The sequence below is a fragment of the Panthera onca genome, chromosome A2 (assembly GCF_046562875.1).
Source record: "Panthera onca isolate mPanOnc1 chromosome A2, mPanOnc1 haplotype 2, whole genome shotgun sequence".
Lineage (NCBI taxonomy): Eukaryota > Metazoa > Chordata > Mammalia > Carnivora > Felidae > Panthera > Panthera onca.
In genome coordinates, this window is record NC_138340.1 from 27,745,743 (window position 1) to 27,765,116 (window position 19,374).

General features: G+C 39.3%; 1 protein-coding gene across 10 annotated transcripts in view; it reads right to left on the minus strand.

Moving 5' to 3' along the window:
* FHIT (fragile histidine triad diadenosine triphosphatase) overlaps positions 1–19,374 on the minus strand; it is a 1,422,334-nt gene that overhangs the window by 249,703 nt on the left and 1,153,257 nt on the right. For all 10 annotated transcript variants that reach the window (XM_060633696.3, XM_060633695.3, XM_060633693.3 and 7 more), the window contains 2 exons: positions 14,067–14,212; positions 11,748–11,777 (listed from right to left, as the gene is read on the minus strand). In XM_060633696.3, the coding sequence (XP_060489679.1) occupies positions 11,748–11,777; positions 14,067–14,212 (176 nt within the window). The remainder of the gene's footprint in view (positions 1–11,747; positions 11,778–14,066; positions 14,213–19,374) is intronic.

Genomic DNA, 19,374 nt, shown 5'->3' on the forward strand with positions numbered 1-19,374 from the left:
TGGATTCATTTTTAATGTACCCAACTCCCTCCCTAAGAGAGTCTTGCATATATTAATAAAGGCCAAGAAATGAATGGCATCGGTGAACATATCTTACCCTGAAGAATTAGCTGCAGGATAAGATTTAATGTTAAAAAATAAGGGGAAGAATAGACTAACAGGACCCATTTTGTACAGCACGACCATCATTAAAGTTAATGGAATTACCTTGTGGTCATGCACCAAAGGGAGCCTATTGGAAGTTAAGCTTTTCTAGGGCCATTGATTCTCAAACTTTCACTCAAGGATTCCCATTGGCATGTGATGAGTATTGCAGATATGCAGAAGCACTTAATGCAAACTGCCAGTTAAGCATATTAAGGAGTAACAATAACTGAATATTTTAGAGCAGATGATCTAGTTGAGGATGTTTTCCACTGGAGGTAGCAGGAACTTCAACTTTAATGGATCAGCTAACCAAAAAGTCTGGAGGTGGTGCAGACTTCAGGACTGGTTAATTCAGCAACCTGGTAATGTCACCCAGGGTCCAACTTCTGTCTCTGCCACTACACACTCAGTATCTGCTTCACTCTATAGCAGAATGACCCATGAATCCTAAGATAGTTGTTGCAACTGTCAGGGTTACTGCTTCCTTATTCATATCCCTACCCACAGACAATGGATACAAGTTCTCCATGAGGCTGGGAACAACCATCCCTAAAGCGAATGGAATCCTTAGGTGGCTTAGGTCAGGGTTAACTAAACTCATAAGTTGGCAGAGAGAAATGGCTTAGGGCAGGGATGAGGAAACTACAGCCTTTGGAACAAATCTGGCCCATGGCCTGTTTTTTTAAATAAAGTTTTATTGGAATACAGCCACATTTATTTGTGCAAATTTATTTACATATTTTCTTTGGCGGCTTTCATGCTGCAAAGGCAAGGGTATTGTGACACCTGGCCCCAAAAGCCTAAAATGCTTACTCTCTGGACATGTATGATAAAGTTTGCTGGCTCCTGAATTACACCAAACAGGGTTCACACCTGTAGCTAGATGTGAATCCAATATTCAGATGGATTAAAACACACCCTGACTTCTTAACTGCTAAATAATGGAGGAATAAAGAAAACAAGCCAGGAAGACAACCATAGTGCTCAAGATAGATATGAGACAAAATTATTCAAGTTCTGGAAAACTGGACTTAGAAACTTAAAAGCCAAATTAATTAAGGTGACCCATCACATGTGGCACACATGAAATACCCTCTGCCCTTGGAATATAATCCAAACACTGAACACATTAAAAATTGAATTACAACCCCTTACCAGGGTGTACAAGGCCTGGCATAACTGGTTTCTTGTTCACATCTCTCTGCCCCCAAATTCCTGCCCCCAAGGACTTCAATCATCTCCTAGAACGTCCCAAGCTCATTACTTCTATCTCTTTCTGCCCAGAATGCTCTTTCTTCCACAGCTCTCCATCCGGATAGACGCTTATCATTTCTCAGGTCTCAGTTTACCTCTCCAGGAGAACTTTGCTGGCCACTCCACCGCCTTTCCTCCCTCCATGTTCTTCCTTTCACAGCACCATGGTACTGCCTTTTTAATACTGCTCAAAGCTTGCAATTATTTTATGCATTCATTGGGTGTAGAGAAGTCGGACAAGTAGGGTGAGGGCTGTTCCTTGGCTGCTTGTTCTTCCATGGCTCCCCAGTGCCTGGCAGCACCTAAGTATAGTAGGTGCTCAATAAACCCTTCTTGGGAGAGGGATTCATAGGCACTACAAAATTCCCACAACCTCTCAGTCTTCTTCTACTCTAGCACTTATTTCAGAGACTGCCTTTAAAGATAGGGACTATGCCTCACTCTTCCTTGTCTGCCAGGGCCTGTGACAATACCTGGAACATAGTAGACACTGGAAGAATAAATTAAAATAACAACAGAATGTTAGATAATAAAACATGAGCAGACAGAATGCTCACTCCTTGGGAGTTAGGAACAGGATACCTTTGGTAGTGAGGAGATGCTCATTGTCAACCACAGATTGGAGCTGTATAAAACTAGAAGTGTTTCCTTCAGTGTGCACTGGGTTTCCAGAGAGAGAGAGGAAGATGACAGACCAATTTAAAGGCTACTGACAGGGATCATTTGCACAACAGGTGATGACACCATGTGCCTTCCAAGGTCATTTGCCCTTCTGGGATTCTCTGAGTTATCCAGGCTCTGAGTTTCTTCCTCGAGGGTGACTCTCATCTCTGGTCATCTGATGGCAGAGCTGAGCTTGGAATCATATTTACTCCTTCCATGGATGAATCGTTTTGTCAAAATTATACTGCTAGAACCTGATTACATCTAGGAATTTATACCATTTACAACCAACAGATGAATTGAAACAAATAAAAGGCCCTGCTGGGTTGTTTATCACAGTCCCGGTATACAAAGCACGGTAAGAAAACATTTTTCAGGTAACAAGTACTGATATATAGACCCTATGGTGGGACATTTGGATGTGAACATTAGGATAAATGGATTTCACCACGAAGTAAAAGAGTATTTGGTGAGTTCACATTGTTCATTCAACAATGTTTATTCTTCTAAACCACTTTGGGCAAGATCAACAACCTAAACAACTTCATGTTGACTTTTCATGTAACATCAGGAACAAGAGAGGCTTATTTAAGAGAATAAGCTACCAGGGAAAGAAAGGAGAGTTTTCGTTACCAGCACCCCAAAGTATCATCTGTATGTAGAATGAGCCCAGAGGGATTCCAGACCATCAGTTTTGTCTCTTCCCCCTGAGGTTTGGGATTAATATGACTCAGGAGGCTTCCAGAGATGTACACCTCAATTTTCCTGATCTTGGGAGATGAACAGCCTCTCTAGAAAGGGAATCCTCTAGGAGACCGCAGGTGTAGTACTGATGCCTCGCGGCATGTGAAGATTTCAAAATTATCCTTTCCCAGCACTAACATAATTCATACTGAGGGAGGGGGCAGAAATTTTCACTGTGTTTAGCCCAAGGGCCATTACAGATTCTCACCAACCCAGAATTTTTCACTTAAATGTCATTAGGAAGGTCATTATTCTAATTCTTCCATTTCTGGAGCTCTGCAGGCTGCCATGTCCATTATTCATTAACCTGGTTTGCATTTGACCCAGACTTAGTCATCAAATCCTTACTATTCCAGCTGCTTTTGTATCTTAAGAATTAATTTACTGATGGTTTCAGCATAAAAGGCAAAGAGGAGCCCCTTCAAGGGACTGAATGATTTAGGATGGATATGGCAGCAAGAATCAAGCCTAGGCCACTTTGACCAAGAATCAAAATGTATTTATAGAAATATGTTAAGGGGTGCCTGGTGGCTCAGTTGGTTCAGTGTCCAACTCTTGATTTTGGCTCAGGTTATGATCTCACAATTTGTGAGTTTGAGCCCCATATTAGGCTCCATGCTGACAGCACAGAGCCTGCTTGGGATCCTCTCTCTACCTCTCTCATGCTTGTGCATGCACGCTCTCTCTCTCTCAAAATAATAAATTAAAAAAAAAACTTAAAAAAAAGAAATATATGAAAACAGCTGTTCCTAAATCTGGGCAACAACAAAATCAACTGCGGGCTTTTCAGAAATCTATATTATGGGCCCCATTATCAGAGAATTGAACATAGGTGTGAGAATCAGTTATTTGCTAAAGATAATAAAGGAATAAGAATGAATTATAATAGTCATTTATTGATGGAAAACCTTCAGTGGGACCCCTGTGAAATAAAAAGTATAGACAAAGCTGTATATTTCTTTTGAAAATACATTTAAAATATCAGTGATATTACAAAATATAAATAATGTGTTGAACAAATGGGTACACATTACCCATCTTAAAAATAAAAGAGATCTATGGAGTTGAAGGCTACTGGATACCTGTGACACCCCACGGTGCGCTCCTTCTCCTTAATGTTTCCACGTGAGGGAATCCCAACCCTTTTTGTGTCCATATCTCTAAGCAATATTACCCATCTGCATTTTTACAGTTAAGATACATAGCCTATAAGTAATCTGCCTCTGTATTTTGTTATTTCTGCTGTTAATAATTCCTGAAATAGAAGTTTGTAATATCATCTGTATCTGATTCAGCTACAATGTCCAGTTTCAACCAAACCACACATTATTTAATGGACATTCACCCCTCAGTCTACATTTAAGGTGTGTGTGGTTTATGACAAATGGCTCATCTACTGAGACTGACATGAACACTTACATTTCATCAAAACTGAATCCTCATCACATGATTAGGCTGAGTTTATTTTGCCTTTTCTCTCATTCCCCCCTGCCGCCTTGATTTTTGTTTGTTTGTTTGTTCAAATGTTGGCCAAGCTAATTATTTACATGCCACAGGTTGAAAACTTTAAACCTACAATGATCTAATTAAATGGAATTAGAGAATTATACACGTTATTTCCCAGGCTAGAAACATACAGAGCAAAATACCAAGAGAGAAATTCCTTCAGTGATTACTTACTGAGCACCTACTATTCCACACTAAAATGACAACAGTGAGTGACAGCCCTTACTGCATCAACAGAGTTAAGAAAGTGACTCTGAATAATGACACCTTACATTTATGTAGCATTTTAGGGTCTACAGAGCACTTTGCTTTTCACAGGATATTTCACTTGACAGTGATTAAATAAAACCCCCAAACTGAACATCAGGTGTAAAAGACAGTCTATGGAGATCTATAAAACATTGACATTAAGAGTGTATCTGCCTCATTTCTGTGCTACGTATCCCAAAATAAATTTAACAGCCAAATATCCACTTTGCTTATGTCAGGGCCTCCAATTACTAAAGAAATTTGTTTGGTAGCACTAATGAAAAATTAAACACCTAAAACATATAATTCTGCTATAAACTGGCATACAGTAATAAAACAGCATTTAGTTTAGTTGACCTTTACCTGTATAATAAAGTTAAACAGAGAGAATCCTGTGGGTATTTTTAGGGAGAAACCAATATTATTCTAATCAGAGAAAAATAATGCAAATTAATTTGTGTTATGGGTGGAAATATATTTACAAAACCTCTCCTTGTGCATCTTCCCCTGTGCTTATTGGGTGCAAGGTGCTTTTAGGAACAGCTGGCTGCATGATATAATGGAGAGGGGCTCTCAGACAGGCCTGGGTTTGAATCTTTGCTCTACTACCTGCCAGTCGTGTATGGTGTGATTTGTTACTCTACCTCTATAAACCTCGGTTTCCTCACATGTCAAATATCAATGCCTACTTTTGAGGGTTATGAGGATTCAGTGAAAATTATAAAACTAGAACAAACATTTATTCAGATGTATTGCATGCCAAGTACTGTTTTGAAAACATTTACATGCATTAAGCCATTTAGTCTTTGCAACACCCCTAGGAGGAAGGGTATCACTGAGGCCCTCGTGTTATCAATTTATAAATGGATGGTGGGGCTAGGAAAGGTTAACTTTTGCTGGGTCATACACCTGGTAGGTGGCAGTTCTGGGACTGAAACCAGGTCATCTGTCTCTCCATCAGTATGTTGGAATGCTGATGCCATTTTCCCTCTATCCTCACTCCATTTCCAGAATCCCTCAACCCATCCACCGAAGTTGCCTGTGACAGTGAAAGGACAGAGAAAATAAAAAACACATAGTAACCAGAAAACACCCGGTTAATTAACGCCTGGTTAATTTTTCTTTCAGTGTTTTTTCATGACATCATGCAAATCAAAATCGATCATTTCGAAATAAATACACACACACACATGCACAATGATTTGATACCTACTTAGAAGAAGGCTTGAGGCTTAGTAGAAGAGAGGAACTTTCCCATAGGAGACAGGCAGGCTCATGGTCCCTTTTCCTGCCGACAGACCCAGGGACCAGAAGTTTTGTCCCCAAGTCCCCAGAAGGATAACAAACTCATCCCGACCTGAGCACTGAAATTGTTTTTGGTTTGCCAAATTCAGGCAAATGGGATTCATTCTGAGAAAAGAGATATAAATTGTAAGCCAATTCCACAAGAGAAAAGCTACCACATCCTTAAAATACTAATTTTTCAGGCAGTAAATGCAGGCATTAGGCATAAACATAGGCAAGGCACTTTCTATCATGGCTTTAAGCAAAGGATAAAAGTTCTCCGGCAAATTACAACTCTTGTGAAATTTCTTTCATTATGAAAATAATAAATAACAGTCAAGAAAAATCATTTTTACTCTCAAAATGTCACTTTCTCCATTCGGTGCACACCAAATTTTAGGAATTCATTTGGGTTGAAAGCAAGGAGCTCTGTTGAAAGTCCTCCATATCTTCTCATCACTTCTTTGCTAAGTTGTGCACTGGAATAAGGTGTGCATGGGAATCACCTAGTGTCTGTTAAAATGCAGAGTCCTGGGTCCCACACCAGACCTACTGAATCAGCATAGGGGGCAGCAGGTTTCTATTTTGTGAAAACCTATTTCAAGTAACTGTGAAGTATACTGTCGGTTTAGAACCATGACTTACCCATTACCATAGGAGTAGAGCAGCGGATAAAAAAATATATCAGGGTAGAGATTTTTTCCCCCCAATTATTAAGGTGGATTTCTGAATGTTCAACTGGTCACTTTTGTAATAAATTCAAAGTCAGTATTCAAACAGCACAAGTCCTCTTACCAGAAGAAAGCTTTCTCAAGAGTTTAAGCAAAATGGCAAAAGTCAACAGTGACAATTCAGTGTATAACTGTGAACTCATCAGGGCCGCAATCTCAATGCCAAGTATATTCCCCTAAAGCCCAGTCTTGCCTATGTTACAAAAGAAACATAAGAAAACTGAGGGTAAGATTAATATTAAGAGACATGAACAAGGTCCCAGGGATAGTGGGCTAGGCTCTCTATTCATGTTGGTTTCTCCTCATCATCACTCAATACAATAGACAGGGTTCCCTCCATTTTAAAACTGAAGATGAAATAAAAATAATTTTTAGAAAATTTTTAAAAAGTGGGGGGTACCTGGGTGGCTCAGCTGGTTGAGCGTCTGACTTTGGCTCTGGATGATCTCGCGGTTCACAAGTTTGAGCCCTATGTCAGGCTCAGTGCTGACAGCTCAGAGCCTGGAGCCTCCTTCAAATTCTGTGTCTCCCTCTCTCTCTGCCCCTCCCCTGCTCATGCTCTGTCTCTGTCTCTCTCTAAAAAAATTTTTTAAAAATTAAAATTTTTTAAAAAAAGAAAGAAAAGTGAAGACGAAGACGTTCAGAGATGCTAAGAGTCTTGCCCAAGTCAAACAGTAAAATAATAGACCTAATATTCCCATGGAACCTCTGATTGACGCCAAAGTGCATTAACTACTGAACTTCATGAAGAGCTACAATATCCTCTATGTTCATGAATTGAAATGATTACCAAATCTCTACGTGGAAAATCTCTTCTAGGACCATAGAGACCCTTCAGTGAATGGAACAGTTGTTTTTATCTTTATTTTAATTTTTAAATCACACTTTTTCAAAGAATTCCTTTTCTTGTTCTTTCTTAAGCAATCTGAAAAGTAATTGCTAATATATCAATAGTTATTAAGATACTTCCCACTGCCTTAATATTATAAAATGAACTATCTAAGTAGGGGATTCAATTCCATAACCACAAAAAAGGATAAACAAGCACATTCTATAAATAGTTCTTATGAGATTCCAGATTGCCTGCCTGCCATAAATTTCTCTCTTTAATATACCTAAAACACCCTCCCACCCAAAGATGCACATATTAATTTCTCTAAAAGGTAGCTCACATTAAACTTACTATGGAGTATCCCTTTTAAAAGACCGAGCACTGCCTTTAATGATTTGGCTAGTTGAAATTACATTTTGGAATATGGTTTGGCAACCTGATGAGTGGAAATTCTGGTCTTTGTCAGTGATGCCTGAGATATAGGAGATTCTTGACAAAAATCCCAGGAAACTCAGACAGAGCCCTGACCACACACTGAAATACAAGTACATATCATCTGCTGCTTCATGTTCATTCACATTAGAAACTTACGAGTAGATTTGCTCTCTCAAGCAAAGACCCATTATCTTCCCCATTCTTTTCCCCGGGCCACCCAAAAGAGCCATCGTAGACAGTGGCAAAATGCAAGTCCTCAAAACAGCTTACATTCTTGAGGGACTAAGGAAACATAGGTACAGAAACAAAAATAACCACACAAATTAAAAAAACAGTGAAGAATGCCTTGAAGGAAATCAAATAAGGCAACAAGATAGGGAATAAAGGCTTTATTGAGCAGAGCCACTTCAGATGGGTGATGGGGGTCAGAAAAGACTAACAATACAGCAACATATGGCTGTACCTGTATATACATGTATATGTATATACAGTGATATGTATATACATGTATATGTATATTGCAATACATGCCTAAAACCAGAAAAAAAGAGGTAGTTTCTCAAGACTGCAGGACATTCAAATCATTGCAATGATCACTGGGTAAATAGCAGCACTCTACTACTTTTAAATTCAAAAGGAGACTGAATAATCAACTGAAACGTAAGAGGTGACTTTTTACTTCCATATTTCCCCTTCCTGCTATGAATCACTTACTGAGTAAGCAAGCCCACCCTTGTTCTTTGCAAAGCAGAATTTAAAGCCCCTGAAACAAACAAACAAAAAACCCTAAAGTGGCACCACGTTCAAGTGTCTAGCTCAGTGGTACACCTTCACTAACAATAACAACAGTTGCTTCAGGGGAAGAGATCATTACTGGGCTTATTGTTATTACCACCCGGCATGAGACACAAATGGTTTCGAACCCAGACATTGGGCAGAATACCAAGAGTCAGACACACAGGCAAAGACGAAGCCAACAGTCACTGCGCTTTCCGCAGCAGGCTGTCAAATGCTACCCTGAAATGCACAACTGTGTGAATTTCAAAACATGAAATGCTCAGTCTTGAACTGCAGTTTTCAGAACCAGACAGCTGAATATTGAAGGTGCTGCCTTGCTCCCTGGAGGGGCTGGCTTTTATATGGCTGGTTTCCACACGGCAGGGGTATGTGGCCATTACCAGGTATTTTATCAGCATAAAATAACAAGACTGAGGAACAGCCACACTCTGAAAAGACTCATATTATGTTCTGGTTCACAATGAAGATTCCCAAGCCCAAACCACAAAGATTCTAAATCAATCGATTTAGCATAAGAACTAAGAGTCCACTTCTTTGTGGTTTAACTAACACCAAAATTAATTTTTATGCAGGTAGTATAAGGATTGCACTTGGAAAAACATAGATTGGACAACATCACATATGCAAAGTTGGCCTAAAAGGACAGTTTTCACAACTGTGTCATACACACACTCACATACACCTATGTGTCATACACATAGGTTTTCATATGCATGTGCATGGTTGTTCTCTTTTAGCCATTTTATCATCTACAAAGGATTTAAGATGCAGCCCCCCCCCCCCCCCGCCAAATTCATATTGGGGGAATTCTGTGATTAGGCTGGAAACAGCTGAAAGATGTCCAAAGCAATACAATCTACTGATTAAAAAATATAGAATTGTTAAAAAATATTAACTTATACTAAGTAACAATGGTGATGGTGATAATAATCACATTCAACAATTCATATATAAGTCCTATAGGCCAAGAATTACTCCATCATCCTCACCAATGAAGCTGACAAAACCGTGAACATTTTTTGGTTGGATAACTGGGGACATCAAAAAAGTAGTCACTGTTAGAATCAGAAAGTCCTTAGCCAGGGTGCGCAGTTCTGCTAGACTTGGTGTTTGGTGACTTTTTTTTTTTCTTTTACTGTGTTTTATTACTACTCTTAATTGAGATACAATTCAAATACCATAACATTTTCCATGTTAAAATATACATTTCAGTAGGTTTTAGAATATTCATAATGCAGCATGAACATCACCACTATCTAATTCCACAACATTTTTATCACCCTAAAAAAGAAACCCTTACCCCTTAGCTGTCATTCCCCATGCCCTCCTATCATCAGCTGCTGGAAGCCACTTATCTACTTATTTCTCTATTCAACGCCTGCTTATATAGAACATAATTTTAATCCTTCATTCAGAACCAAAATGAAATTGTGAGATTATAATACCTATATATACATATAAGCTTTAAATGTGTTTAATATGTACCTATTATCAATCTGTGCATTTCATTTGATCTAGTTTGTACATGCTCCCCTGTTATTAGCTGTGTTCCTACAGACATACTTCCATATTTGAACGAATTCCATCAGATAGTGCGTTCAGTACCTAAATCTGGTGTTGTCAGGATTGACAATTACATACTGAGTTTAAAAAAAAAACAAAAAACTAGCAACCAGATTTAAACTTTGTGCTTTGTAGTTCATGAAACAATTTCAGGGGACGCCTGGGTGGCTCAGTCGGTTAAGCTTCTGACTCTTGATTTTGGCTCATGTCATTATCTCACAGTTTGTGAGACCAAGCCCTGTATAAGGCTCTGCACTGAGCATGGAAATTGTTTAAGATTCTCTCTCTCCCTCTCCCTCTGCCCCTCCCCTGCTCATGCTCTCTCTCTTAAAAAGAAAGAAAAGAAAAGAAAAGAAAAGAAAAAAGAAAATAAGGAAGGATGAATGAATTTCAAAAAGAAGCTACTCATTATACTCTTTTTGGTGTCTACATATGTAGAAGCCTGGCATGGGGGGTGGACAGTGGGGTGGAAGAAAGAGGCGAGCCCCCTCTGTCCCTATTACATCATGTGTCTGGAGTAATCAGGAGGACAGCTCCTTTTTATCCTAAGGAATTTGGTGGCAGTCCCTATAGAACATTTGCTCCTTAGGAGGACTTCCCAAAGTACTTTTAAAAGTCCCACAGTAGCTATGTTAAACAGTAAAGCCATATGCAAACTAATACCAAAAAGAGACTGTGTTTTTTTGGTGCTGTTTTGTGCCAAGCATTACTTTGTCTGTTCATAGCCAGTCTCGCAGTCATAAAACCTTATTTTGCAAAGTATAACATTAGCACCCCAGTTCAACTTCCCTCTGATTTCTAGCACTGAAAAAAATAGCCATTTCTGTGATTTGGGCATAGGACCTAACTGCAGAGGAATTTGCATTTGTATGAAGGGGGCTGAAACCCAGCCTCAGCATCAGCCAAAGTTTTATTCTTTTATTTTACTTTACTAGGAAAGTAGAGAGTATCCTAACAAATCCTCCTTTCCTCTTTTAGCACACTTAAAAACCCATCTTCGAGCTCCACTGACTCCATTAGGTTAGAACTTTAGCATTAAGTACAAAGGGAGGAAAAGTATAGGTGTGTGGGTGGAGAGAAGGAGAGAAGGAGAAAAGAGCTAGCACATGGAGAACAACTCGCTTAGCCTGTCGCTCAAGAATGAGGAGGCTGTGTGAAGAACCAGAAGGCCTGTCAAAGATATCTCAGCTTCAAATGGGACCTGCCAGTCCACACAGGGCTCACATGCTGTTTCTGAGATACTACCTCACTTGAATCCTTTTGACTTCAGTTTCTGTTTTAGGACTTCTTGATTTAGCTTCTGTTTTAGCATTTACACAAGAATAATTTTACAACAAAAGGTAAATGCCTTGTAAACTAATGGGAAACATATTGCTTGGCATAGTTTATAATGTCAGGATTTATGGCTCTAACACTGAGGGTCTCTCTGACCTCAAAGATAACATAATGAACCAGCAATGTGCTGCAAATGGCTCAGTGTGATTTTTATTAGTTCTCATAATTGCCCCTTATTAATTTGTATGCACGTAATAAGCACTCACCTTCACAGTCTGCCCGGCTTCAGGGCCATCCTAGAAGTAGGAGAAAAAAAATAGATAAATAACAGAGGTGATAACAGATAGATGGTATCTCCTGCTTATTCAGAAATACCTCCCGTTAATAATTTAGATCCAATTTCATTGTGTGTTAATTTATAGTATTCTCATGGGAACCATTCACTTCAAATGTGTGGGACCAGACAGTTCTCCATTTCCGCCTGAGAGTAAGTGAGAAGTTATGTATAAAAATGGTATAAATTATCCAGGGAGCCAACCCTCTTGCTACTTTTCATGCTCTTTGCTCTTGGCTATGGCTTTAATTGCATTAAAGGAAGGTTGGAAATGTTTGAGGAGGTAAATTATTGCACCTTTTGATTATCTTTAAATCAGAGGTAGTTTAATTAATGTCTGGTTACTATAAGTCTCTACTCAAAAAAAAAAATTCTGTAAACATAATCCATTAAGTAGGAATATGGGCTGTCTTATATGGGAAGACCACCCAAGAGTGGGCTCTCTCTGGCTGTCCTGACCTTAGAGGGAAAAAGTAGGAGCATTCACTGTAGTTGGGCCCTTTTCCCATTCCTGGTTCCTTCTCTCAGATTTTCAAAACCAACAAAACCATTTGTTTAGCTGAAAATGAGCTGATTTGCCGAGACATCAGTCACAAGACAAAGCAAAAGCAAGTGCTCAGTTGGTTTGAGATACTAGAACAGGCAATGTCTATGACGGAAAATTATAGAATTGAATTAGAACTTTGCAACTTTTAGCAAGTCTTTCTATCTCTGTGGCCCAGACCAATGGGTAAGAATGTTTGTCCCGCTGTGGCCAGAATTGTGTATAAATGGCTTTCAAACTTGAAGTCACAGTCCATTAGTGGGTCATGAAGTCAGCTTAATGGGTTGTGATCAGCACTAAAACCAAATCAGATAATACAACAAAAACTATTAGAGTACACAGGATGGGTAAATGTTGTTTTGTAAAACCTGGGTTTCCTTTATCTACGTATGTATCCATGAGGTGCGAGGTTCACTTGACTGTGGAATAAATAAACACCATACTCTGGTTTAAAGTTTGAAAAGTTTTGTAGACACTGCATATACAAAAGTACTCCAAGTGCTATGCACAAGTCAGTTCCTTTGTTTATGGAATTCACTTTTGAGTAAATCACATTAGATAACTACTAGCACGGGCCATTTTCAGTGAAGGTGAATTTTTTTCTAGTATTTCCTTTAACACTGACAGTTGCCTTCAGCTACTCTCTGGAAACATGATTTGTAGCATAAGCTTGATAAACCCACCCTGAGCTTAATTGCTTGCACAAAAGTGACTCAAACACACATAAAGACACACACATACACACACACACCATATTTCAGAGGGAAGTTTACTCTCAACACAGACATGACAGCAAAAACTTTGTAAAGAAACATTTAGGAGCATTTTTAGTCAAAGCCTTTCATAACTTGAAAACAGTGGTATTCTCTATCTGTTTCTTTGAAAGTCTATGGCTGGAAGGCAAAGAGGGTAGTTGAAGGATGGTAAATATTCTGTGTAACTAAAGCATGGAGGGCAAGGTCTCACATTACAGAACCAGCCAATTCTTTCCAAAGGGTTACTGCAGAGTCATCCAATGTCAAGGCCACTAAGGACTTTAATTATGTATTGATACCCCTAGCTCTTCCCATGGGGGATCTGAAAGGGCATAGGACATGTTCTATTGATTTGCTCAATTCCCATAGCTGATGACTCACCATAGACTTCCTTCTACACTTGGCTCAGCCTGTGCCTAAAGATCTCCAGTGACTGGGGTATGTCATCTCTTTCCTGGGAAGCAGGCCACACAGAATACTTGATATAGCATCATACCAATCCATAATCAATCACTGCAGATTGAGTTAAAGAGAAAAAGGAGCCCTCTGAGGGCAAGGTCCCAACCAACATGCATCTCTCTACTACACTGACGTAGAGGAGGGCTAAGTCCATGCACTGCTCAAAATATAATTGCCCTGGAATGAACATGAGCTGTCCAGCCCCAGTTCCAGTAGAAGATCTGAAATGCCTGAATGCCCATTAAATCACTTGTCTGTTACTCTCATTTGTTTTGTAAACAATGCTGCAGACAGTGCCTCGGCTGATATTCTACAGTCCACCTTGGGACAATGGATACAAGGGTGGTCCTGGATTACATCTTTTTCTGCTATTATTTAAGACATGAACAATGACAGCTGCCTTACCAGTGAGACGGCAGCTTAAAAGAGAGAGAGCTCAATGCCAGGATTTGAAAAGGAAGAAAAACAATTTCTGAGCTACTTAGACACTCACCTGGATGGAAAATGTGAGAGAAGTCCCCTGGAAATGCTTCTCCACCACCATCCCGACTCTCTGGGTTGCCTGGAACAAATCTGCCACTTCATCTGGACGCAGGTCTCGGAAGCGCTCCACTGGCCGAAGGGGACACACGAGGACATCTGCAGTGAGTTCTGTTAAGGCACACTTTGCTTGCTTTGGGTAGGATTTTTACCAACAAGTTTATACCCACAGTATTGAATCCCCTTGGCCCAGGGCCTGAACTCTCAAAGACTAAGGAATAAAAGAACAAATATTTACCAACCACCAAACTCCAAGAAGTTCAAAAAGGAGCTTACAAACATGGTTAATTATTATTTGAAAGAGAAGCAGTGGTGTGCTAAAGAAATTCTTTTAAGAGAAAAGGGCATTAATGTTCAGAGAGACTCAAGTGCTGGCTGAAATAATTATGCCAAGAGGCAAAATCTATTCTGGACCATTATCTCCTGACCCCAATTCGAAAGCTCCATCTTCTCAAACAGCCAAAGGCACTGGGTTGGAAAAACAAGCAGAATATCCAGTCAGTTTCTCTATGGAGAGTATCACAATTAAAATTTTAATTTCAATATCTCTTGAGAGAAATGTGTAATGAAAACACAATAGTAGTTGTTTTATTTATGTTTAAAAGGAGAGCAGACATTCTGAAAACGTACAGTGAACTTCATTTATAATAAGAGATGTGCCATGTGGTTAACCATTTTATGACAAGTGTTCCTCCAATTGATTATTAAGAATTCTAGAAGCCAGTTGAAGAACATTTAAGAAAAGGGATTTTTTACTTCTACAAACAAAACCATCTCAGTGCATTCTAGAAGTGAGACAAGTCAACATATTTATGCTATTGGCCTGAACAAATAAGAGCTAGAGAAAAAGAATCTAAGTTTGATCATTTGCTGGTGACAAATTAACATTCAATGTTACATCATCGATAACATTTCAGTTGTCTTCGTATTTGAATTCCTCATACACATGCAGCTACACGTGCAATCATGCATGCATACATATATACGCACATGGGAATACATTAAATTTTATTTAGTTTTCAGGTACCAGCAGGAGAAAAAAGTGCTCAGATATTCTTTTTGGTTTCTTTCTTTCTTTTTTTCCTTTTTCTTGTTGTTTTAAAACAGTGTGCTTTGCCTGAAGCTAGGCACCCATGGGGCATAATAAAATCTCAATTCTACAATTGCTAGTCACACCAGAATTGCAAGCATTTTAGCCTATCACACTGGTAGGATTCAGAGCCCAAAGGGAAGGAAATGCACTGAACTCAGCTGGGTGGGCGTAATTTCCATAAGAGAAGGACGGGGTTGGGGGGTGGGGAGCTGGTAGGGAAAGGGAAAGCTGAAAGGGAAACTGATTAATTTTGCTCATAATCAGGAAATTCATGTCAATGGTAAACTAGGAAAAGGAGCAGTGGTTTAATCTGAGTTCATTTTTCAAGAGAGGGGAAGGGAAGGCTTCACCCACAGGGCATCAGATACTTAAAAAGATAATTATCCTTCTTTGGCAAGGCTGCTTTATTATCATGGGTCAATGAACCATTTAGAAATGAAGAATTTCCTTTCATTTCCGTTTAGCAGATTGCCAGCCTCCACTCCCACTGAGTTGCCTCTTCTTTGTTAAAAGACACCTTTCCCCATCTTCCTCCTCTCTCCACCTGCTCTTAGGCCCTGACTTCACCAAACCACAGCAAGATGACAAACTTAGCAAGCTTCCAACAATACCCATAATTGCTGTGGTGAGCTATGTCTAAACACAGCAACCAGGTGGGGAAAGAAGGACATTTTCTTTAAATGACTGCTTACTATAAAACTTGGTGGAATGAATCTTAAATTCTTTGTATCTAATGTAACTTTAGTAATATCAACGACATCTGAAAGGTTTTGTTTTGTTTTGTTTCCAACACCCTAAAAATATTTTATTATCTGTTCATTTTCCTTGTCTGGTACTAAGGATTGGTTTGACCCAATGTTTAATGAATCAAAACATTTATGGAACTGAATCAAAATGACTGAATCTGTCAGCTGTTTTATCCTGTGTACACTTAACCACAGGGTCATATATCACATACATTTATTACTTTAACTGAATGTTAATAATACTAATAAGAACATGTCACGAAACAGTTAGACAGGCTAAACATGTTCTCATTTAGATGGATATTTTTTCAACAGCCCAGTTAGGCCACATTGCCCTGACATATATATTCCTTTCAATCTAACCCTCTATTAAGAAAACATCTGCATATACCAAACGATCTTCCCGTGTGAATGTTAAGATGAAATAGGATTAACTTTTAAGGGTGCTTACTTGGTTTGGGCAGGTGTTCATGTGGATAATCATTGTCTTTGCTCTGTTGGGACCCAGAGGATAGACAGACAGGTATCTCAACCTGTCAGTGGACACACAGGTAGGCTCCACAAGACTTGACAGAGAGACAGATGGGTCTGGAGTTACCCAGGGTATGGATCTGGGGGTCCTGGGTACTGTGTGAGTCACCGAGCTAACCAACAGCAGATTCACTAGTCTCCCCTGGCCATTCTAGGTACTAAATGGCATCAGGAAGTCAGGACCAACCACCATCCCTCAGTTCCTTTGAAACGAGAGAAAAGATGCCCTCACCTCATATAGGTAGTAGGTACCGACTGCTACCTACCTACTTCCAGAAGCTCCTTTTCCAGTCCTCCCATACACACTATACATCTATCACATGTGCCTTCTTTCTGTTCATCTAACACACTGAACTCGTTCCCAGATTTTGAGGCTTTTGTCCTAGCTGTTTGTTCTCCCTAGAATTCAATTCCCATGTTCTTCGCATGGCTGCTTCTTTCTTACCTTCTGATTCTATTCCAATACTGCTCCCTCAAAGGAGCATTCCAGAACCATCAGTTTAAACTGCTACCCAGTTTCGTCCTCTTCTATCACCCTCTTTTCACCTTGCCGTAGCTCTTGCCACCAGCTGGTAGTTTTCTTGGCTGGCTACTACCTTCCTGAATGAGAAGGTAATCTCCACAAAAGCAGAGGCTGTCTTGTTTACTGTTGTCTCACCCCTGCCTAGAACACCAGACTTAATAAGTACTGCTGCAATGAGTGAATACATTATGATCCAGACCCTCTGATCAGCTACCTCTGAGTACTAACACCCTGACAAAATGGAGACAACATCCATTCATTTTCAACCATCTCTACAAGATTGGGATAGTCTGCAAGATTTTTTTTTTAATTCAAGGAGGTTTATTATTAATATTTAGCACAACTAGAGCTAATGTTGGGTGTGCATTGGAAAAATGTAAACTCATTTCTAATGTAAGTTAATTTTCACAAGTGCACAGGAAATATAATGATTTCCTTATATAATGACGAGGGGAAATTAAGAAAACCTTTTAATATAATTATAAAAAACTATAAAGAAGGGGTTTCTAGATTATTCAGACTCTATACTGATAAAAAGCTGCTTTCTATTTGGACTAGAAAGTGTAATTCATTTGTTCATTCAGTCAACAGTGAGCACCAGTTAAGTGGCTGGACACTGTACTAGGCTCTGGGATGAGCAAAAGACAACAGGAAGTTTCTCTAGTTCTTCCTGTCCAGGAGATGGGCACCAAAACAGATAACTGCAGTACTATGGGAGGTACAGATGTAGGATAAGAGGATGCAGAAGCAGAGCAAAGCACCCAAAGCAGCAGAACCTGGGACACCTTAATAAGGCAAAGGTTCCAGGACAACCTTGGGGATCTCCAAGTGTGGTCAAATATCCCGTGGCTAGCTGAGAATACAAGCAGGTTCATAAAGGATTTAAAGCAGGTCAGTAAACCTTTTATGCAAAGGGCCAGATGGAAAAATTGTAAGCTTGGTGGACTATATGTCTAAGCGGCTATAAACAATACAAACAATAGTAAGTGTGGCTATATTCCAGTAAACCTTTGTTTACAAAAAGAAGAGACAACCCAGACTTGGCCCATGGACTTAATAATGTCAACCCTTGGCTTAGAGGAATCACATGAGAAAAAGGTAACTAAAGGAAGTTAGAACTATTTGGGGGCCCATTCTTTTCCAAAGTTGAAGACTATAGTGTTATTTAAATAGTATATTAGACAAATATCATTATGGTATCCTAAAAATTTTCACTTTCTAAGCAAAATACCTGGGCATAATTGAGATATTTCCTCACCCTGTGTGTAGCACTTTTGATGCTTTTAAAGACCAACCACAACGAGAAACTGTGTTGCAGTGATACCATCATATAGATAAATCACAAGTATTACTCCCCAGTCCAACTAAAGGAGTTTCTGCCACCTTTCATTGGAAAAACGAAGTATATGATCTACAAACATATGAGAGTATAAAAACAGTATGTTATTCACAAATTCATCAGACAATAAAAGTACTTTCTCAAAATAAGTGCATACACTTTGGAAGAAAACACCACACTGCTTAAAGATGGTGTTATCATGCGCTACATGCTTCTTATAGACAAACAGCTCAGGGAAAGCAAATTAACTTTGAAGACCCGCTCTTATAACTCTACTGCATCTGTTTATATGCCAGTAGTTTTAAGGTAATACCACAAATGCAGTATAAGTTAATTTAGAGAGTCTTAGGCATTGTTATTGGGCAAACCCCATATTATATATAGGCTATAAGAACACACTTTCTTTTGAGTCCTCTTTGCTTGGGATTAGTGCCTCTGAAGAGACTTTTTAGCCAACATGCATGATAACCCTCAAAGAAGATAATCTGCATAATTGAATTTAATATATGTTTATCCAGGATTCATCATGGTTTGTGAAAACCTATGAAAGAGAGTTATCAAATGGAATCTGGTCTCTCTTTTATAATCCAAAATAGAGAAGTCCATTTAGTAGTAACATTTTCTTTTAAAGAAGAGAAGGTAATAATTAGAGTTTAGTTTCTGTGGTCCACAAAGAGATTGCTCATAACAGAGGGAAATCAAAGAAGACTTCCTAGTGCACACGAGATTTAAAGTCAGTTTTACAAATGGGGGAGTAATTCAACCAGTGGGCCAGAGTGCAGCCCATGTGTCCATCCATCCTTCCACTAGAGCCTCCTCTCAGTCCAGAGTCTGTGCTAGCATTTAGGGCACCAAGATGAGGACAATAAAGTAAATGACTTCGAAGCATTCACACTAATGTCCCAAACTGTCATGCAGTATAAACAGATCATCACAACACAGAGAGATGAGGACTATTGATAGAAATCAGTACAGAATGTTGTGGGAGCACAGAGGAGGCAGAATCTAACTCTGCCTAGGGGTGTGAGA